General features: G+C 43.6%; 1 protein-coding gene across 4 annotated transcripts in view; it reads right to left on the reverse strand.

Annotated features, from left to right (window-relative positions):
* Positions 1–23,807, reverse strand: part of GPR155 (G protein-coupled receptor 155) — a 363,043-nt gene that overhangs the window by 244,441 nt on the left and 94,795 nt on the right. For all 4 annotated transcript variants that reach the window (XM_069225375.1, XM_069225377.1, XM_069225374.1 and 1 more), the window contains exon 3: positions 7,015–7,414. In XM_069225375.1, the coding sequence (XP_069081476.1) occupies positions 7,015–7,414 (400 nt within the window). The remainder of the gene's footprint in view (positions 1–7,014; positions 7,415–23,807) is intronic.

Consider the following 23,807-nt stretch of genomic DNA (forward strand, 5'->3'; position numbering starts at 1 on the left):
AGCTATGTCTACTGTAGATGGAGCTTGCAGAAGGGATGCTTTTTCAATGACACAGCAGAACAAGCAAATGCTATCACTTGCTAGTCTGCATTTGACAAACCCTCATTTTTGGGTCAGAGGGATCTTTCCCTTCTTTCGGAATTACAACAATAGTAGGCTCTGCAGCAGTACCAGATACCGAACTGGTGGATGCAAAGTGATTCAAAACCTTCTCAAACAAGTCCATGAGAACTGGGCCAAAAATAGTGTAAGGATTTAAGGGGACGCCATCTGGACCAGGGACCTTCCTGGATGGGATAAGCTTAATCGCCTGCTGAATCTTTAATGGAAAAGATTTAAGTAATGTTAAACAGGCTTATTTAGAGGTGGTTACTGAAGGACCATACAAGTCAGCATTGAATTTCTGTAAGACATTAAAGATGTCAGTTGCTTTTTTTAGAGAGATCCTGGAGAGTCTCTAATATTGGAAACCAGTAAGGATTTCTTCTTGTATTTTAAATACATGGCTAATGTTTTCCCAGCTTTAAGTAAACAGTTTCTTCTCCTCTGTGCTTGGACCCACAGATGTGTGCGCTTTCTCACAATTTTATTGTATCTGTATTTCAGCTTCTTTAACCGGGTCAGGGCAAAATGATCCTTTGAACTTCTGAATAAAATTTCTTGATATTTAATGTCTGCCTCCAATTTATCTAAAGAGGATCTAATTTCTTTGTTTTTCTTAGATATCCAGCTTATCCCCTGTCCTCGGAAAAAAAACATTTTAATGTGTCCCACAAGATGAATGGAGAAGAGACGGAAGTGTTGTCATCTAAGAATAGTGTCAACTCTTGGCTTAGATACTAGGCATTGGTATAGTTCTCAAGAATTTCAGAATTAAATCTCCATGATCAGTTCTTAGGTTGGGGGCAGAAGTTAATGGGATCAATGTTGGCAGACAAGGTATCTTGTAACAGGGCATTATCAACTAGAATGTAATCAACCCTAGAGAAACTATTATGAGGGGTAAAAAGAAGGTGAAGTCATTACCAGTGAGGTTGTGAAGCCTCCATACGTCTGCTAGAGCATGTGTAGAGCATAGTGAGCGCATTACCTTATGGGCCTTTGGGATACTGTACTTAAATAAATTGTTGCCTATCTAAAATAGTATTCATGTTAGACTACAATCTGGGCATTCGTGGGAAGCAGGGCCAGTTTGGCAGCCAAATTAGACCATAAAGTATGGTCGTCTACATTTGGTGCATATAAGTTTATTGCAAACACTTCTAAATCACCCCCTTGAATTTGAGTAATTAACGACCTACCACATTTGCCCTGCTCCAACGTAATGACTGAAAGACCAGAATTTTTAGATATCAATGTAACAACCCCATTATCCTTTGATAAAGCTGGGGAACATGAAAAGTCCTGCACTCAGCCACTGCACATAGACAGAGCTTCTTTATGTCTAGTCCTTGTTGCCTGTAAAAATACAACATCCCCTTTCAAAGAACAATAGTCAGAAACAGTCCTGGACTTCACTGGATGGTTAAGCCCTTTTGTATTTAAAGAAACTACATTAAGCATAGATATAAGTCAGACAATAGTACCGTAATAAGGTGCATGGTGTAAGGAGTAAACGTGTTCCAACTAACAACCATAGGTTAAAATGCCTTGTGGGGGAAAATATGTCTCTGAGAGAATAAAAGCTCAAAAGAATAAACGAGAAAGAGAAAAGAGTACAACAAAGAACACAAGAACACCCTAAGGTGGCCCCCAAGGGGCAAAGAAATTTGGACTAGGCAGTGGGGCACGCACGCAGTGGGAAACTGGAGTCCACCCCTTCAAAACCAGAATGCCAACATGGTTAGGCATTATATTGGACAATCATGGAACAGTAATTAATTCATGAATATGATTTTGAAGGGGCTGAAAGGGGGGGTGGAATGCCAGACAGTAAGTAGTTCTATCACTGCATTGTTGCGATACTGCAATCATATGATTAGCAAAACATCAGTGCTGCGGTATCACTTTCCCGGTGTTACGTTGGTACAGGAGCCCACATCTCTGCCCATGTCCACCTTTGCATTGCATTATGGCAAGTGCATGCAACTTTAACAGCTTAGACACCTGTCACTGGAGTTTGTGCTAAGTTACAAGGAGTTGCATAGTGCCTTCAAGCACTGTGCCGCCACTGGTGTTGACCACCTCAAGGGAGCCTCAACGGTTCACAATCATGGTTGACAAAGCAGTAGCGCCAAATGCCTGACGCTGTGCGATAACAGTGGAAAAGCAGGCCAGATTCACGATTATGCAGGAAATCACATCGTGGGTGGGTGCCAGTGGGAAGCTGGGGACCCTGCAAAGATCAAATTTTATCTGCTACTGGCCCCACAGCCGTCAGGTACGGGCGAAGAAGGAAAGTGCTTGTGGAAGCTCATAAAGGCCTAAACCACGCCTCTAAGAAGAGGAGACTTTAAAGTAGAGTTCTGTAACATCTGCATATTAGTCAATCTTGCTGCTGTCTGCGGGAAGAGCACCAAGTGGCTCCATGTTCAATTTGAAGATGAAAGGGGATAGATCAGAACGCTGGAGGTCTCCATAGATAAAAGGAATCTTTTGGGAGCTGGAGGTGCCCAGGTGAACAAAATGGTGGTGTTTAAACAGGTAGAAGGAAAACCAGAGATGGACAATGCTGGTGAATCCCATTTGAGACTAGGGTGTGCAAGAGGGTGGGATGGCCAACTGTGTCAAAGGCAGCTGAGAGGTTCAGCAACATCAAGAGTCAGAGGTTATCTTCATCTGTAGTGAGGAGGACACCATCTAAGATATGTAAGGTAGCAGTCTCCATGCTGCAGTATGATCTGAATCAAGGCTAGTAGTCATGCAGGAGATGGTTAGCATTTAAGTTATCCTGGAGTTGAACTACACTGCTTTTTTCAAAGATGTTGCTGATGAATGGAAGGTGAGTGACAGGTCGATAGTTGATGAGGGCAACAGGATTTGGTGAGGGCAACAGGATTTAGTGTAGGTTTCTTTAGTAGTGGCTGGTCTTAAGTGCTTCTGGGAAGATGCCCTGAGGAAGGGAGGCATTGACAATCATGAGTATGAGTGGGAGGGTGTCCTCAATCAAACAATCAATCAAGGATTTTTAGAGCGCACTACTCACCCGTTAGGGTCTCAAGACGCTGGGGGGGGGGAGCTACTGGTCGAAAAGCCAAGTCTTGAGGCATTTTCTGAATGATAGAAGGTCTTGGGGCAGGTGAAGGTGGAGCGGTAGGGAGTTCCAGCTCTTGGCGGCTAGGTGAGAGAAGGATCTTCCTCCGGCGGTGGTGCAACAGATGCGGGGGACGTAGGCGAAGGCGAGGGCGAGGTTGGCGGAGCGAAGGTTGCGGGTGGGGGTGTGAAAGGTGAGTCTGTTGTTGAGGTAGGCGGGACCTGCGTTGTGGAGGCCTTTGTGTGCGTGGATGAGGATTTTGAAGGTGATCCTCTTTGATACTGGTAGCCAGTGTAGGTCTCTGAGGTAGGGTGAGATGTGGTCGTAGCGTGGGACGTCTAGAATGATGCGGGCAGACGCTTTCTAGATTCTTTGCAGCTTTGTTTGGAGTTTGTTTGTTATTCCTACATACAGGGCGTTTCTGTAGTCCAATCGGCTACTGACCAAGTCGTGGGTGACGGTTTTCCTGGTTTAGATGGGAATCCACTTGAAGATTTCGCGGAGCAAGCGGAGGGTGTTGTAGCAGGAAGAGGAGATGGCATTGACCTGCTAAGTCATGCTCAGAGAGAGCATGATTGGGGACAAGGGTGAGACATCAAGTGGCTTTGAGGGAGCTGAGTGTGTCAAGAGGTCTGCAAGAGACATGGCTTTCAAGGATGGCCAGAAGGATCACCATTGCAGGATTTTCACTGTACCGGAAGAGAGTGAGCCTAAGAGATGAAGTAGGCTTGGTGTTATCAATATACTATTGGATCTTCTGTAGAGGTTGATAGCATTGCATATTTCTGTGGAGTGAGGAATTAGTGGGTCCAACAAGGCCATGATGTAGGGGTAGAATGTCTCAGTTAGAATTCTGCTTCTGTTGGTGGCTTCACTGATGGTGTTGGTATAGTACTTTGCTTTAGGTGATTTGATGATCTGTCTGTGTATTGCATGGAGGCACTCAGTATCATCAGGTCACTGGGAGTTATGTTTTTCTTCTATATTTTTCCTGTCTGCAGATAGACTATTTATTGTCTGCAAAGTCTTTAGAGAACCAGTGTGCTGAAGGCTTTGACCTGTGCTTGTTTATTTAATTAGGGCTATTTTCACATAGTTTTTTTTTTTTTAAAGCTGAAGCTGAAGGTATGGTGTTCTGGTTGTGTTGACCTTGGTTTGTTGGAAGGATGTTGCGAAGGGAGAGGGAATGGTGAAGAAGTCTGTATAGTCGAGGGGTGCAAGTGGTTTTTATTTAATTGTTGATGACTTTGATAAGATAAGGTTGAGGATGTGACCTTTGGAGTGTGTTGGTTGTGTGACATACTGTACCACAGAAGTTTAATGCAGCTGAGAAGGGTGTGTCTTGTTTTTTGTTTGAGCTTTTGTTTTCTAGGATACTGAAGTCACCCAACGGAGTAGTGTGGGCATGGCGGATGGACGAAGTGGCGATGAGATCTGACAGTTCCTCAATGAAGTCCTTGTTCTGTCCAGGAGGCACATAGATGAGATGAAAGGTGGCGGTCTGTGCTGAAGTGTGAGAAATGGCTTGCAAGCAGCCTAATAGGGTTGAGTATTACTTACCTGCCTAAGGTACAGGTCCAGAAGGTCTTATAAATGGCAGTGAGGCCTCCCCCCTTCATACGTGAATGCTTCCCCATGTGTACAGTAGCTTGAGGGAAGAAGGACATCTAGGATGTATGCAAATGTAGGGTTGAACCATGATTCTGTGACAAAGAGGGCATCTTGTTTGTGATATGTGATAAGGTATTCAATGTGTGCTGTGTGGAGTACTGCAGAGCATGAGTTAATGAGTATGATTTGGGATGAGAGTACTGTAGTTTGAGGATGTGTGGTAGTTTGTGGGATGTGTAGAAGGTTAGAACTCTTATCTGTGTGAATGCTCTTTGATTGTTTGGGTCATCCTACTCCGTGATTGATGGCGAGGTCTGGCAGCATACGGTGCCGGGTGAGGCACAAGATTATATCTTACCTTGTACACATCTGAATAACAGGGGTTCTGGCCTAGGCACCTTCATGATCCTAATAGGTACTACCCTCGTCTGTGTCTGCCCAGACGACGAGAACCCCTGAAGAGTTGTTTGAAGTAGGGATATGGCACAAGGTGATGTCACTTCCAGTCGCGATGGATGATGGGGAATGAAGTCTCCTGCCTGGCCTTTTATTTTAGAGGGTTTGGACAGGAAGCCAGTGATGCCATATTTTATGCAGACGGATGATGGAAAGTGAGGTCCTCTTGCCTGCTTCTTCTTTTAAAGATGGTTTTAGTGGGAAACTAATGATGTCACTTACTCTGCAGCTGGATGATGGGAAATGCAGTGATATCACATTCTGTGCAGAAGGATTCTGAAAAATGAGGTCCTCTTGCCTCACAGTCTTGTAAAGTTGGTTTTGGTCAGAAACCAGTAATGTCACTTCCTGTTGAGATGGATAATGGGAAATGCAGTGATCCTGTTTATTGTTAAATGCACTCTCCAGCTTGCAGTACATTATAGTTTAGGTTTGCTCTTTCTAATGCACACCATATGCGAATGCGGTCGCAAATGGACTCGCAGTTACCATCCACTTGAAGTGGATGGTAACCCAGTCGCAAACGGGAAGGGACCCCTTCCCCTTTGTGAGTGGAATAAAAAATAATTTTTCAGAGCAGGCAGTGATCCAATGGACCACTACCTGCCCTGAAAAATACCGAAACAAAAGGTTTCAGTTTATTTTTCAAAGTGCAGCTCGTTTACCTTTAAGGGAAAACGGGTTGCACTTTGAGGAAAAACAAACTGCTTTATTTAAAAGCAGTCACGGACATGGAGGTCTGCTGACTACAGCAGGCCTCCATCCCCGTGAGTGCCCTGAATCGCTATGGGGTTGCAAATTGCGACCCACCTCATTAATATTAATGAGGTGGGTCGTTGCGACCCCATAGCGACTCGCAGACGGTGTCTGAGACACCGTTCTGCATAGCAAATTGCGAGTTGCAATTTGCGAGTCGGAAGGACTCGCGAATTGCAACAAGCAATTTGCCTTCTTGCTACATCTGGCCCTAAATTCCCAAGCTACGTGCAAACAGATGAAAAATAGATGTAACAATTTAAAATACAGCGGATAAATAAAAACCTTTAACTAAATGAAGATCTATGAAAAATATCCTTGATATACAGAATGCTCCTTAAATCTTGTGATGCCCCAATCTAGCAAAAGAAAGGAGTGACAGTTGTGTAACAATACCTTCAAGAAGATGCTTTCTAAGAATGTCTTTCGTCCCACCTAAATTAACTTTCCTCTTATTATTAACAGGTCGTCATCCTCATTTTGTCTAAGACTCATTCACAGAGGCCTTTCTAAGACTAATAAAGAAACATTCATGTTTCTGCTTTTAACACTAACTATTTGTGATTTACACCAAGGAGTCTAACCAAATGAGAAAGTTTAAACCAAGAACCAAAAAGCTGATCACAATGTGTTTATTTTAATAAACCTTTTAGACCAAAATGTGTTATTTAGCAAAGCCTAGGACTTGCACTGTTGACTGCTCTCACTGATGCTAATCAGGTGTAGCAAGTGGTTGCAGCCGCTACCTGTGGATTTCCTGTTGGTACTCCGGGAACAGTGCTTGCTGTCTCAGGAAACTACAGGGAAGAGGGCTCAAAAATGTCCTCCATGCTTGTTACAGTTTCCACTTCATGTCCTTCCCCTAGTGAATCAGCCTAAAAAATGCAGCTTTTAATGACTCAAGTCAAATCTATGATTGCTCCTCACAAAGTCTAACATATGTTTTACAATTCATAATCAATGAAGTTTTAGTCAAGAAAGCAAATAATATAACTTACAATTTTGCTGTGATGAGAAGTAGTAGTGAAACAAAAGCTGATTTGTCAAGTTTCTTCATCTGGCCCACCATGGAAAGTCCAAGAAAAAAGAGTGCAGAGCCAGCAAAGGAGCTACTAAGTCCATCAATAAAATTTTCCATAAATGTAGGAATTTTCTGACCGAGAAGAAAATTGAAGCAGATTCCAATGAAGACCATGAGTATGATGGGGTTTTTAAACACATGGAGAAGTGCATATCCCACAATTTTGAATCTGTTCTGTGATGAATTAGGATGGTCTCGCCATTTCTGGATTTCGCAGAAGATGAATCCAATAGGGTTTAGCATAATAAGGGATACAGGAGCCACCAAATAAATATACTGAAGATATTCTGGGTAGGACGACTGATATAAAGCTTCCACTATAAAATACAGAAATAAAATTGGTTACTTCCAACATTTTTTATAAATATTCTACATCATATAACACATTCATTATACCTGAAGCAGAACTTCAGTTGAAAGTCAGCTCCAATTAATGATCTATGAAGGGCATGATGATAATGGAACCAACTATTCATAAACTAGAACGTTCTCATAAGCGGTGGGAGTGTTAGGGATTTGGCAGTATTCTCAGATAGGCTAACATTAGGGTCCTGAACAAGGTCAGAAAACTCTATGGATTTCTCACTCTGTAAGCCCTTTTTTTTGCTTTGTATTAACAAGCAGCGCTGCCCTGGGGATTATGACTCCTGTGTCTGCCAGCTTTTGGCAGAGACGGGGTGCCGTGCCCCAAGGGGGCCACTGCACTGCCCATGCACTAAGCATGGGCAGTGCAGTGGCCCCATTGGGCAGTACTATCATGCTTTTCACTGCCTGAATTATGTCAGTAAAAAACGTGACAGGTGCTGTCAGGCCCAACACCGCAACATTGCCACCTTCTTGATTACGAGCCGGTGTCAATGTTGTGGGTAGTTTCCCACTGGGCCAGCGGGCGTAAACTTTGTTTCCGCCTGCTGGCCCAGTGGGAAACTCATAATGGGGCCAGCTCATGGAAAACCGAACTGGCGGACTTCCGACCTAACAACAGGCAGCCCGCCAAACTCATAATGAGGCCCTGAGAATTGTCTGTTGTGGGAAGTGTCTGATCCTGGAATGGGTCCAGCTTTGCTGGGTCTTGTACTACAGTTATAGTGGACATCAAATAACTGTTTAGATGCTTTCAAATTGACCACAAGAACATTATCTTGTTTATTTTGATTAGGGGGGTGTGACAGACAGCAACAAATTGGGAATTTTATCTGAGGGTAGAATTTTTAAGTTTGGTCAGGACAGAAGACATCCAGGTAGTACTTGCACCAAGCACCATGCTTATGGCAGAAAGAGAACTCCTGTATCTTCACAAGGTATTTTGGACATACCCTGAATTCATTGCTGGGGAGGATGAAGGAGGTGGGGAGGGCAAAAAAAACATTAGCTAACAAAATTCTGAAATATTTTACATTACGTTATTACACTGTGGTCTAAGACTTTACAAGTTTGGAGTTCAGTGACTTGGCAGTTAAAATAGTTCTTTCAATGTAACCCGAACATGTCATTGTTGGAATGTTTATGTACAGATGTTCCTATGCACAGGTCAACAACTTAGCTTCACTCAGCAAAGGACATTGGTTTGAGTGTTATTTTTAAATGCAGTTTCAAAATATTACTAAAGGTACCAATAATTTGTGTAGATTTATGAAGAGGAAACTAAGCAGTAAAGAACAAAGTAGGAAATATTTTGTTACATTTCAGACAATAAGCATAATTTAACAGGGATGAATAAAGCCATACAGAATTCTAAATTTGAAGTTTCTTATTCCAAAATGTGGCAGAAACCATACACTTGACCTGAATTAAAAGTCAAGTGGATTTGATGCAGACAGTGAGATGCATCATGTGAGCATTATTGGAGGCGAGTGCTTAATCAGGCCCTAACGGTTTACAACGCCCAGGTAGCCTAATACTGAAAAGCCCCACCCTTTCAGCAAAACAGGAGAAGCAGGAGGTTGAAAACTAGCTAAAGCATAAGTTTCCACAAAAATCTTATTAGACAAGAATAATTAATGACCCAAGAACACTTCAAACATGGCCGGTTTTATTCATTTATCATAGAATGAAACAAAGCTGAGGATTTCAACATGCCGCTTACAATCTTCGTGTCCATTGGTTGGTAGCTTTTGGGGCCACGTGATTCAAAAGACTGCCCAGTAATCTGTTAAAATGATCAAGATAACAGCACTATTTGCATACTCTGAAACTATATAAAAAAGAAATAGGAAACTTGCACCTCTACCGGCGAAGCAATGTTTAGCTACTGCCTGACTGAAAGACCCACTCCCCAAATTTGAATCATGGCTCAGAAATGCAATGTTATCCAATGGGTCTGCAGGCACACATCAGAAACCTCTGCCCACTAGACTAGGCCAAAGAATATCAGTAGCCCACTAAGTTGCTATCTTGAGAAAATCATCAAAAAGGCACCCATTGGGACCATGGCCCTGCTAACACCAGCTGACCCAATACCAGTGACAGAGGCAATGGACAAGTTGGATAACTTTCGATCTGTTTCTTATGGGCAAATGAGTCATGTTAAGTCTGCATGCTTACAACACTGTTATTCATGTTTTTACCCCTGTTTTATAAGTGAGGATAAGAAGATACCAGCCATTATTGTTGTGGCTATGGGCCTGATTTCAATCTTGGCAGAGGGAATATTTCGATCGTCATAGGATAGTGACTGAGTATTCCCCTCTGCTGATTTCTAAATCTGATGCCTTTGGTTTGTATTTAGTTAAAAAAAAATAATAATAATGGGTTACAAAAATAGTCAATTGGATTACAGTCACCTATGTTTGTAGACTCAATCTCAAAAAGTCAGAGTGTCGGTTTTCATACTGGTGGTACGACTTTTACTGTCTAACAGGCATTTGGAAGCAAGGCAGAGGCTCAGTTGAGCTGTGGTTGAGACTACAATCCTTTCCAAGACGGTGCGCAGGAAGTCCATAGGACCTTCCATGCCATCCGACTTTATGGGTATCCGGGGGAGAGGGGAAGTCACTTACTCTGTGCATCTTTCCAGGTGCCGCACAAGAGTGCACCTCCGAGTAGTCTCCATTCCATGGCACCCACATCTTCAACATGGCGCATGTGCAAGGACAAATGCATTCCCTCATTTACATGAGGCCCACCAGCCAGTGAGTAGGAGAAAAATGTTCCACAGTGTACAAAACGTGGGTAGAAGCCCATGTTGCACTGATGAGGCGGGGACTCCCAAAGAGTGGTTCAGTCTTTGCCTCTCTACCACCCCTTCAGGTGGACTTCCTGGTGGTTCCTTGAACATCATGTGCATGCAAAAGTATACCCTCAGAGATGAACTAACTGCATAGAGGTGCACCTAGTGACAAACTTATTTGCCTGTGCACGTCCTCGGTATTTTGGTACATAAGCAAATACTTGGTGGTGATTCTCCAGAACAAATAAGAAAAAAAAACATTTCACGTAGCTTGGGTGTAAGATGTGCACCCATGCAATGTGTTACAAAAAGAGCTGCACAAGCACCTGCAGCCCTTTTGTACTAAGAGAGCATGATGGTGGTGCAAAACCAGGTGGAACTCCCCTCTGGCCCCATTTTGTAATTCTGCCACACATCTTAAATAGTCACCTAACAGGTTTCCATTGAGTGAACATTAAACATTATGGGGGTCATTATGACCCCGGCTGTGAGTGGAAATGTGGCGGTAGTACCTCCAACAGGCTGGCGGTACATACCGCCACATTATGAGAATGGCAGGTTGGCTGCAGCCAACTCGCCACTACTCCGCTCATACCGCCAAATCGCTATCAGCCACTGGGCCGGAGATCTCAATCTCCAGCCCGGCGGCCGCCATGGCACCGCTAGCGGCATTATGAGCCTGCCTACCACCATAGTTTTTGTGGCATTAGCAACGCCACAAAAACCATGGCGGTAGGCCCTACTGGTGACAAGAATTCCTTTCCTGTCACCGGTAGGCAGCTTCCCCAACCCCCAACACACACCTGACACCCCACACCGCTCTCCATCCTAACTTCCCCCCACCCCCTCCGATCCTGACACTCACCCTCCACCCCCCATACAAGCACACACCGCAGACATTCACCACGCATACACCCAATCACTCACACCGGCATAGACGCATTCATTCACACACTGGCATACACACATTCATACAGGCATACTTCCAGACATGCTAACACTCATTCTTACAACAATCACACTGACATGCAGACACGTACTCACTTCACCAATCTTACAAGTATTTACTCACATGCATACAACCACGCAAACACCACAACACATACAGAAGCATTCACACACACACTCACACACTCATGCACACACACAACACCCCCACCCCACTCCCCTGTCAGAAGCCCATCTCACCTTGGTCGAGGAGGTCTTCTGGCAGGGAATGGGAAGGGGCGCTGCTACAGCCAGCAGAGTCCCGCCAGGCCGAATCACAGGTCATTTTACAGCTGGCAGCATTCAACTGGTGTGGCGGTGCTGGTGGTAGCAGCGCCAGCATACCACCGCCCACCAGTATGATCACTGCCAGATTTCCACTCTTCTTGTGGAAGAAGTCCAGCAGAGATCATATTATGGCGGACGGATGGCAGCCGCAGTGTTGGTACTTTGGCGGCTGGCACTGCGGCGGTAGGCGGTTTTTACCGCCATTGTTATAATGAGGGCCTACATTATCAATTCAGGGACTAAGGCTGGGTAATTGCCTGGCCTGGAAGTTATTAAGCTATATCATAATCATAAAACCTGTCGGTCAAAATGGACAAACCTGGGCAACTCCTTCAATTGAATATCAAAAAATGGTGTACCGTGACCTAACTGAATGACCTGACTGTATTTAAGTAGCCAAGTATCACAATGTCAGCAGACCTAGAGTTACTATTTTTTCCTACTGGTTGCCCAACTCTCAAGCTGGCCTCAGCATTCAACATGGCCGATCAGACCATTCTCATTGACCGTTTGGCATATATGGGTCTACAAGGCATAGCCCTCAATTGATTCAGGCTTGTTCTCAATGTCCATTTTCAGGCAGACCTGCTCCAAAGAATGACCAGTAGCCTGTGGGTTTCCCATGGCAAGGCTCTTTTACCTGTCCTTGCAGCTGGGGCCTGTACTTCTCTTTAACTACATGTAGTTCTACAACGCTCTCTACTGATGTCTGTGGTGGTGAGATTTCCTCACATTTTAATCTTTCCTTAGCACCTTGAACCTGGTTTTGTTTTGCAGGGAGCTAATAAATGTGCTCTTTTCCTAACTCCTTGTGTCTGTTTCACAGCTTGGTCTCTTTGTCCTAGCACCATGATGCAATTGAGAGAGTGTCTTTAAAAATAAAACAAAATGTTGTAGGCAGTTTCAAACTTTTTTGGAATGTGACATTCTCATTTTAAATCTAATGTCTTTCACATCCACAATCCACTTCCACAAATAGATCTGCCTTCTGTACTATTTGTAAACTTTAAAAGTTTTAAATGAAACAATTTTTATTTTTAGGGCTGGGGTTAGGGGGGGAGACGTTAATGTGCCTTTCATAAATTCTTTAAGTTCAGTAGAAGCGAGTTCAACCCCATTGTCAGTGAAAATAACATTAAAGAAACTCTTACCTTACAAAAGTCTCTTTGACTAACTACTTCAAATGTTATTGCCTCAGCCTTGTAAGCAGGTGATCCCTCAGTACAATAAAGTACTTTGGTGTCGGTATGATAAAAGACTGACAAATCACATTCGATTTCACCTTTTCCCATGAAACATGACTATTTCACCACACATTAAAGGAGTACGAAACCATTAAAGTATCACTGTTTGTGCACAACACACAATCCCTCGCTAACGTCTTCAGTTCCTTATCTAAGAAAGGACACAAGTGCTGTTCGGTCTTAATTATACCAAAGTGACACCCTTGAGCGAGAGAGATCGACCTTTTTATCATTCCCCTTAAAGTAACTACTTTGGCTCTTCTCATTAGACAAAAGTTTCTAAAGCTCTGATTGGCCTTTTTACCACACAGACATACAGAAGAACCCCAATTCGTTCCTGACCAGCTACTAATTAGACAGCAGCATAATTGTAACTCACTATTTGCATTTTACATTTCTAAACATTCATCCTTTGAAATCACTGAAATGCATATTGTACCTTCTAACCTGTAATGTCTTTCCAGTATTAATTGTCTTTCCCTGGAAGATGTAAACGACAGCCTACTTCTAACTTGATAGTTGCAGGAACAAATACTACATCAGTCATGCTTTCCTGAGGATGTCTGTAAGAGGAAGCCAGCGTGGAGTCTAGGAGGCAGTGGAGTAGGACACTGCCACCATCTAGACACTGGAGTGCGAAGGAATTAACAACAGTTCTGAAGTCAATTTCTTGGGAGAACTTTTACACTTTCTTTAGTAGAGAGAGTGTTAAGAGCTGGGCTTCTGGGCAAGGGCTAAAGAACGTTCTTTGTCTATAGAAAAGGCTTTTTTATCTCCAGAGGCAACTCCATACTTCATGCTTGCACTGAACACTGAACATTCTGAAATTACTCCAGAAACAATTCTCAGCAAGAAGGCAAAAACTGGGGTCCGCAACAAACATTTCCATCACCTAGGCAATTCAATAAGGTGAGTAGCAGATAATGAGAAATGACAGGAACAAAAGGAAGATTAAGAATTCCAGACTAGCAACCCCGGCACAAAGTACAACTGAGCCCACTCTGGATCCTTTGTACAGTATTTGAGCAGAAAGTGAACCTAGAAGTAAACATGAAATAATTTATCTCCATATTGGTTTGGGAACCTAGTGGCAAAATGCAAAGAAGGAACAATGACTGCCAACTGAAAACATAAATAAAACAAAATACCTTAAAATGGTTTCTAGATTTTGGCACATGTAAGACAAATATCCATCCAGGGCCTGCAACATTGACTGCAAGTCTAATTAAGCAGATTCCCTACACATGCAATATTATTAAGATGCCACTCACCCCAGAATCCATTGCGTGAGTATCGCCAAGACGGAGAGTCATGCACACCAGGGAGAAGTCCATAAGGCCGAGGAATGCAGAGGCAGGCTTGTCTAAACACCAATAAATGCAGACCAATAGAGAGGTGGCATGCAGTCACCAGATCAGCCGTCTTGTTTTATTACCACAGGCACGAGGGCAGCGAGGTAAGGAAAAATTCCTTGCACTCTGCACCCTTCTAGGAGTTGCAGGTTAATAGTGCAATTTAGAGATGAAATATTTGATTAAAGAAGGAGCAAGGACCAATTGCGCTGCTTTCCAGGAATGATCACAAGTAAGGTACCCTTTTCAATCAATAAGGATTTGTAGTTTTTCCTTAAAGTATAGAGAATCACATACTTCATAGTCTAAAAGGCCTAACAGTAAGTGAGATGATAATTATACAGATTAAAAAGGAGAATAAAATCTAAGGTAAAACTTAGATTTGTGAACTGAAAGAGGTAAATTGGCAGACGAGAGCTAAACTTTAGCTCCTATTTTAGAGGAGAGAGCTGGTCGCCTCTGTCAATTGATGTGAGTACTCTGTTTCAACTTAAAGGCCTGTACATGTTGTATTAGGATCGCTCTGATTTGATTCAATTTCTCCAACAAGTTCAAAACCAAAATGAGTCTTCAAGTTCCAAGATTTTGAGATCAGGTTTAGGATGGAAGCCAGTCAGGCCAAAAAAATGGAGAACACTGTAGACATGGCATCAGAAAGTAGAGTTTTCTATTTATCTTGGGAGACTAAGCTGTAGCATCTAAACAAATTCCTCAAGAATTCAATGCAATCTCTCCATCTGACCATCACTTTGGGAGTGGACATCAGAAACAAAGGCTCTTTGGATGTCCAACTTACTGCAGGGTGATTTCCAAAATTTAGAAAAATACTGCAGACTGCGATCAGTGATAATCATAACTGGTAACCCACGTAGTCTTAAAATGTCAAAACAAAATGTTCTTGTCATTTCTTATGGAATTTTGGCAAGAGCAGAAAAGTGTGTCATCTTCCAGTATAACTCTATTGCAAACAATAATCCTTGTGGATCTTTCAAAGCTAGATCTAAAATAACATCTCTAGAAATTATTTCTCAAGATTTTGTGGGTGTAATCAATAAGCCTGCCTTCTTTTGAGTTTCAAATTTATTCTGGGCACAGATTTTGCAAGAGCTAACAATCTGCAGCATCTTGATGGAGTGACAGCCATCAGCCCTTATGTCCTGAAATCAAAGAAGCATGACACAGTTGTCAAACTAGTCTTTGGAGTTTCTTTGCTGGAACAAATAATTAAATTTTTCATGAAAGAAGAATAAACCATTGGGGAAATCCCATTTTAAAAAGTTAATGTTGAACCTTCCCTGTATTATGATGGATTAAATCTAAGAATGACGAGGTCAAGGTTAAGGTAAAATGATGGGGTGGAATGATCTTGCTGGAAAAATTCCCCTACTAGCTTGCTGGCTATTCAGTCACACAACCTTTTGGAACACTTAGAAATGTTGATGATCAGAATGAACTGCCACTTAGAATTAGACTGTGAGAAGAAAGTGTCTCCATTTGACGAAGGCTGACTTGACTGCAGTAGTTCTTTATCCCACACAGAATAGTTAAGTTGGCAGGAGTGAATTTCTGCAAGAAACATGTGACCAGATGTTACATTCCACATTGACACGCTGGAAACAAAACAGCTCCTATTGTTCAATCCGAGGCATCGGTTACCAGGGTAAGGGCCTGGACACATTAGGTTGTTGCAGAAAGCTGCATGTACAAATTCATCATTTAGCGTGCTAAAGGCTACAGTGGCTTGATGATTCCAGTGAAAAATCTTGCCTTTCTTAAGGAGATCAGTATTGGCAAAATTATCTATGACATTTTTCAAATTTAATTTTCAGTAGTGATTGGCCAGACCCAAGAAGCTGTGCGTTTCTTTTACTGAAGTGGGAATTGGCCAATCTAGAACTGCCTTAATCTTGCCTCAATCTATAGAATTCCTGCCAACGAAAGGACATAACTCAAAAATTCAGGGGGATCCTTTTTGAATAGGCACTTTTCAGGTTTTGCTGGTTATCACGTTGGCTCTTTTTGATTGTAAGACTTCTTTCATATGTACTAAATTGTCTTTTGGGTCCTTGAAAACACAAGAATATTATTCAAATTAACCACCAGATCAGCCAAAATAGCATTCAAGAATGGCTGGAAAACTGCTGGTGCACTACAAAGGTTGAATGACATTACATGGTATTCATAATGTCTGAAAGATGTTCTATAGGCAGTCTTCCTCTCAGCACTGACCTTTATCCAAATGAAATGGCATGCAATGTCAGAAATTAGAGGCAAGGGTTGGTGATCCTTTATAGCTTTGATTGAGGCATCTATATCTATAATAATCAGGGGTTTGTCGAAATTCAGATGAATCCTTCTTAAGCACAAAAAATAATGACGCCCCAGCTGGAGATTTGGATGGAACAATTAAGCCAGTCTCTAGACTGACATCAATGCATTCCTTAAGAGCTTTTCTCTCCAAGGGACACAATGAAAAAACTTGAACAAAAGTAAAAAGGGCCTGATGAACAAGACTGAGCGCACAAGCAAAAGGTCGATGTGGTAGCAAATACTTAGTGTAAGTTTCTGAAACACACCTACCTACTCTTAGTAGGCTTCTTTAATAAAAGTTGAGAAACTGAATGCATGGAATGGTCCTGCAATGTTTCTAAAGTTCTAACAGTTGAAGGTTGAATTGGATAGCAATAATCAAGATAATATTTAAATCCAAGAAATGAAGCCCTGGCAGATCACTTGATAGATGGGTTATGCTATTTTAACCACCTGATGCCCACAACCTTTCTAAAGTTCTAACAGCAGGAGGTTGACTTGAAGAACAAATAATTAACATATTATTCATATCCAAGAAATAAAGTTCTTGCAGATCACTTGGTACATGGGTTATGCTATCTTAACCAACTGATACCCAGAACAACTGGATAATGAACAGATAAAAAGGAGATCAAGGGTAATATTTCAATAGTGAGCAGCAATATGACTCACCACTCCTTCTGTTTCCTCGGTTACTAACTAAGAGGCTACTAGGGTACCATCAACAGCTTCGTCTACACAGGAATCTTTTTCTTTCTCACCAGATTCTAAACCCCACTGAATGTGCATGTAAACATCAGACGCTTCACAATATAGACCAGTCTGAATCTGTAATTCAACATGAAGAAGGACAAATGTGAAAGAATTTAATGACTGAGGTAGGGTTATTTCTTTTATATCCATCTCTAAATTTTGCACTAGGGACTAGTATTTCAGTTTTCCTAATCCTTATAAGGGATACATGACTGAGTAGGACAAGAATTTAGGTATCCCTACCTATCGTAAAACAGACACAGATCTATCTTCCTTCTACTTAACCTTTTTTCCTCAGTCAAAGGGCTTCTAGTAAATCCAATTTGCACTGGTTCCTCTTCTGTTTCAAAGGTTTGATTATTGGTTTAAACACAGGTTCAAACAGAGGCTCCATTCTTCACTCTTCATTTTGAATGGCACGTTGCATGCAGTCTTGTAAGGATGCTGGTCAAGCAACTTTAGCAAGTTTTCCCTTTAACTGGTCTTTCAGCCCTTTTTGTAGTACAGTAAAAACTATTTGCACAGCCAATAGGTTTCACCTATGTAAGATCTATTGGCTTTGTCGGTCCCCTGATAAACAAAGTGCCTCCAAGCACTTCAATGGTGTCACCCTCATCAAAAACCTATATCATGCAAGGGAAATATTTATTCTCTATTCACTTTAATGTGATCCCTCTCTTAATTCACATTTGAGAGTCAACAGGAAGGCTTTTATGCACATATCATACCATCATTCCGTCATGCAACAGCCCAATCTAATTTCCCATCTGTACAATCATACACTGTTAGTATTTCCCCCTGGAGGGATTACTAGGATATTAACACAACCCATCTCAGAACAAGGGGATTAGTACTCAATGGAGGGACTGACATGGAGTGGCACGAGTGTTCATGTGAAGGCTGAAATAAAAGTCACTCCAATTGAGTGTTGAATCTGCAGCAATAACATTTATCAAAAGGGATGGATTTCGATATATATTTCAGGGTAAGTTAACTATAGTAGCTCTGCTCAGAATTGCGTAAACTAAATACATTGCCACTTTAGATGGACTGCAGCACCGCAACACTATGCTGATGTTGTGTTAATTAATAGAACAGCCTAGTCTTGTGACAAGATTGCAGGTCTTGCTCAGTAGAAGCACTGAAAATGTAAATAATATATTTAACTTCTCAAGATATGCAGATCTACCAACTCACACAGTGCCACTGTGTGATACACGATATCAGCTCCCTTCACACGGTCAACCGGTGAGGAGCTGGTATCACATGGTAGTAAGGAAAACAAGCTGAAAAACACTGCAAACAGTGGAGTTTCAGCTACTTTCGAAGGCTTTGAACAGGCGATATCCTTTAAGGGGTATAAACATCCCAGGACATTGGCACCAGCCAGCTTTTTTTTGGGGTGGGGGGAAGGGGAGGGTTTGAAGGGAGGGGGGGACAAAAGTGCCTTTTATGCAGTTGCGGCTCGCTGCCCCTAAGTGGGGCAGGCCGGGAGCGCCGCACGGGGTTGGGAGGGGGTAACATTTAATTAAAATATATATATTTTTAAAAACTTACCTGCACACCGCCGCTCTGCTCCTCCATCCTCTCTGCTGCAGGCAAGCACAGGCTCCCAGCATGCCCTGCGGCCAATCCTGACGCTGCTCAGAGCAGTGTCAGGATTGGCTGGGAGTGCCCAGCCAGGGCTCTCCCAGATAGACTGGGAGCCTGTGCCTGCTCTCTCCAGTCCGGCAACTGTGTTGCTGGGCTGGAGAGAGCCTACTGCGCATGTGTGTTTGGCTGGCCCGAGCTGCCCTAACAGAGGACCAGCTGCTGCTCTTATGTACTTCTTGGCACGAGGCCCCCGACCACTCCAAGGCCCTACTCCCTTCTCAACATGGTGCACTTTTTGTTGCATTTGGCAGGTCTGGATATGATAGGGGTTTTTCTGAGTGCAGGTTACTGCAACCACCCTCCTAGCCTCTGCTCCACTATTATGACTGCTACCATCAAACCTTGAAGTAATAAATCCACTGTCCCATTCAATCTACCTTTAAAGTCTGTGCAGCAAGTGAACAAGTCAGCCACATTATCCCGGGGGATGAAAATGCTTTACCTACCTTCTGTAGAGCTGATTGTGTTATTAAAAAAACAAAAAAGCACAATTTTCAGCAAGGTCCTACTATGCACTACGTGATTATCATTGTGGGCACTAGACGGCAATGTTTTGTATTAATACCGGAATGTAAGTAGTGACGAAAAATATGTCAACACAGACCAAACAAAAATATATTATAGGAGGGCGATGCAGACGGGACAGGGACAAGCAGCAATGAAGCAGGCAGGCGTGGGAGGAATAGGGCAAGCAATAAGGATGGGGTTTGGAGTGGGGTAGAGAGGGCCTGAAAACATATGAGCTCTTATAGAGTGCTAGTGTAAAAATAAAAAATAAATCTCTGCAAAGCTGCAGCCAGTGAAACCACACTGGCCACAGACAAGAAACTCTGCTCTTTCTAAGCTCCCTGGAAGACTGGAAGAACCCGAGTGAAAGCAGAAGCTAGAGGTGCTGCCCAATCAGAAGCAAGAAAATAAGAGTGGCGTTGGAGACAACAGATGGTAAGTAAAGGTAAGCAATGGGAAGGCTCAACACCAGTTTTAAGTTTTTTTTTTTATTTCTAAGAAATTTTGCAGGCACAGAGCAAGCGATGTGTGTGCAGGAGAAAGGCAAAACATAGACAGGGAAGAATCTGGGAAATCATCTTCCCTAACAAGAGCCCTGAATTTGGAAATGTAGAAGTGGAAATCCCAGGAGCCTTTCTAATATCCCCTGAGCAGAATACTTCTGGTCTTGCAGATCAAACATCTTATTGAACTCACAGGAGAGGACTAGCTTTAGAGCCCAACGGTATTGCCCACGGCAGGGCATTTATAACAGTACTAATCACAATAAACCCTGCCTTTAACCTATCACAGGCTTAAATGTGGGGTTTGAATGTTAAGAACTCGGGCAGGTATCCAGAAAATTTTAATGTTCAAGGACGTCCATCAAATATTTGTTCTGCCAATCTGGCCAAAGGAGGATGTAAAGACCCTTGTTGCAAGAATGCCAAGGATTGACACAAGGCCAGGTCTGCAGCAGTTAAACGCTGAACTTGGAGCATCAGGTTGTTGACCGCTATTAGTAGGTCCTGAACTTGAGCCACATTCAAAGTTCACTGGAATGTAACCTGTCAAGCGCAGTCTAGGTGAACGTCAGAGAAACTTTCTTTGTTGAAGCAACTCCAGGATTACATTGGATAGCATGAAAGTACTCCAGAAACAATTCACAGCAGGAAGAGGCACTAGAGAGACTGCCATTGCCTTCATGTCAACCCCCTTTGGTAGTCTTGGAATTTCATAATCCAGTGAGGAAACGATCTGGGGGCCTAAAGATAAAGAAAGCATGCCACAGCCCTATTTTCCTTGAAACATCCCAAAACAGAATCAGCTTTTTCACCAAAACAGGTGTCAGCCATCAAAAAGCATATCCATAAGAGAGGCCTGTACATCTCCAGAGACTCTGCAATATCAAGGACAGCATGAATTAAGTATTGGGCTGAGTCTTGACCGTCTTAAATTATATGAGCTCATAAGGCCCTAAGGTCTTCTGCAACACCCTGCAACATCTTGCTGGCTATATCCCAGAGTGCAAATGTATACTGGTCCAATAAACAAATGGTATTGGCCTGATCTTAACGACAGGCTAGCTGAAGGAAACATGTCTTTACTGAATGCCTCAATCCTATTAAACTCCATATCCGGTGGAGGGGAGAGGTATCGAATGTCATACAAAATATACTGGGGTTTACCTTGCTAGAGGAAGCCTGCACAACCAGACCCTCCAGAGCAGGATTATTAATGAGGGAATCAGGGTCACCAGGCACCCGAGGGAGTACAGAATCAGACTCGGTTGATCAAAAGACTGGTTGTGCTGTAAGAAGTTTGGAATGCAATCTCGGTCGGGTCATGTTAAAGCAAATTCAGGGCTGGACATCGGAGTCAGCCCTGAATCCTGTTCTGGCACCGCCGGTATCACAAAAGGAAGGACTGAAGCAGGTTGTGGCGCTGGAGTGTAAGTATGCACCAAAGTCTGTATGAGGCCTATGACAGCTCCAAGGGCACCAAACGGTACGGAAAACAGATCCACCAGCAGTAGTCTTACTGATGGACCCTGCAGATCGTTGGGGCTCAAAGGCACACCAAAGGGAGCCAGAAGAGTGCCAAATATAAGCAGCACGGCCTCCTTAAAGGCCATAATCTGCTGCAGCATGATTGATCACCCTAGGAGTTCAGATTGCATTGGGATCAATGTGGAATTGGCACTGCAACTGGAAATTCAGAAAGAGAATGGCTGACAACTAGATACCCTCATGCCTTCTCTTTAGAGAGATAGCAGATGATGCAATAGAGTCCCACCTAGTTTTTTATGTTTTCTGTTGGAAATGGCCCTTTTTGCATGGTTATCCCCAAGGTTTTCACCTTCTTCCTCCTATTTTTTCTGGGTTGTTTTTGCTGGTTTATTGTCTCTGTGCACTTTACCCCTGCAGATTAGTGCTGAAGGGCAAGTGCTCCCTATGTAAATTGTATTGGTAATTGGTTTATCCATGATTGGCATATCTGGTTTACTAATAAGTCCCTAGTAAAGTGCACTGTGTGTGCCCAGGGCCTGTAAATCAAATGCTACTAGTGGGCCTGCAGCACTGATTGTACCACCCACATGAGTAGCCCTGTAAGCATGTCTCAGACCTGCCACTGCAGTGTCTGTGTGTGAAGTCTTGTACTGCCAATTCCAGGCCAAAACCTTCCCTTTTACTACCTGTAAGGCACCCCTAAGGTAGGCCCAAGGTATCCCCAAAGGCAGGGTGCAGTGTATGTTAAAGGTAGGACATGTACTGATGTGTCTGAAATGTCCTGACAGCGAAATACTGCCAAATTCAGTTTACACTTTTGCAAGGCCTATCTCTCCCATAGGTTAACATGGGGACCGCCTTTGAATCTCTTTTAGGTGTATTTTCCCATTGGGAACAGATAGAGATATGGAGCTTGGGGTCTCTGAACTCACAATTTAAAAATACACCTTTTGATAAAGTTGGTTTTTAGACTGTCAGTTTGAAACTGCCACTTTTAGAAAGTGGGCAACTTCTTGCTTAAACCATTCTGTGCCACCGACTGCTTGTGTACTCCAGGTCAGACTGACAGTTGGGCTGTTGTGAAGTTCCTCTAGACAGTGACACAAAGCGAGCTGGGGTCTAGCATGCATATCCTGATGAGTCTCTTGGGTTAGGGTGGGGAGGAAGGAGCTGACACTTACACCTGAAAGGGCTGTGCCTATCCTCACACAATATGGTCTCCAACCCCCTGGTGTGTGTCTGAGGCCAGGCCTGGGCAAGGCAGGATCTTGTCAACAACAGAAACTTTCCTTTGAAGTTTGCCTACTTCAAAGGCAGAAATGAATATAAGTAGTGAACCAAAACCCCCAGACTTTTAGAACACTTCTGGATCAAGAGTAAACTCTACCAAGGAGAAGAGCTGAATAGCTGGAGGAGGAGTACTGCCCCTTTGCTGTGTGTGCTGTGCTGGGTTGGCCTGCAGTTGCTGCTTCTGCCTTAAAGAGGGCAAAGACTGAATTATGTTGTGTATTCTGCTTGTGAAGTTTCTGCAAGGGCTTGGAGTAGAGTTTGCCTCCTGTTGGAAGTCTCAGGGATATCAAAGACTTCAGTTTCATCTGCCTAAAGCACTGAGAACTGTGTGTTTTGTGCTGCAACAGAAGAAAAACCACTGCAACGCAGTCAACGACGCTGCTGTCTGCACCGTGACCTGATAACACACAGAGCCGTGCCCCACGACACACTGCAACCCTGGTCTCACTGATGACACCAATTGACACCATCACTGAGCTGCTGCTTACACCGTGACCTGTAGGCCCCGCACTCTGCATCGCCTTCCTCACACCGCAGCCTTGGCATACCCAATGACACCTCTCCACACTAACACCGACGCCTGCACCGTGGCCTCTCGACACCACTCAGGGGGTACACAAAGCACTGTCCCGTCCCACACTGCAGCCCCGGTCCACCAATGCCAGCGCCCTCAACTTCAGCATCGTCAATAGACGCCCCTGTCTGCACTGTGACCCATGTGCGCCGCACGGAGCCCGCCCCGCATCGTACCGCTGCTTTTGGCCTACCAACAACAGCGCTCCAGCAAATACAACAACGCTGCCTGCACCGTGACTTGGAGACACTGCACGTCGCACCGCACCACTTCACAGAATGCCATCACCAAGCTGCTGCCTGTACCGTGACCTGTGGGCACCACACATCAAATCATCCCACTTCGCACCGCAGGCCCGACGCCATCAACGCCAGCGCTCCTGACTTCGTCGTCAGCCCGGAGTTCGATCTGCATGCTTGTGACCCCGCACCGGCCTCCGGATCCAACACCTGCGACGCCGCACTCCGGATCTCATTAAGGATCACAAAGCCCTGCATTTCCAAGGTACTGTTCATGGGTCTTCCTGACACCGTAGCTGGCCTGTGATGCCGCGGCCGGCCAGAACTGTTGGATTTGTTGTTCATGACGTCGTGAT

This window comes from Pleurodeles waltl, chromosome 3_1 (assembly GCF_031143425.1).
Source record: "Pleurodeles waltl isolate 20211129_DDA chromosome 3_1, aPleWal1.hap1.20221129, whole genome shotgun sequence".
NCBI classification, from domain to species: domain Eukaryota; kingdom Metazoa; phylum Chordata; class Amphibia; order Caudata; family Salamandridae; genus Pleurodeles; species Pleurodeles waltl.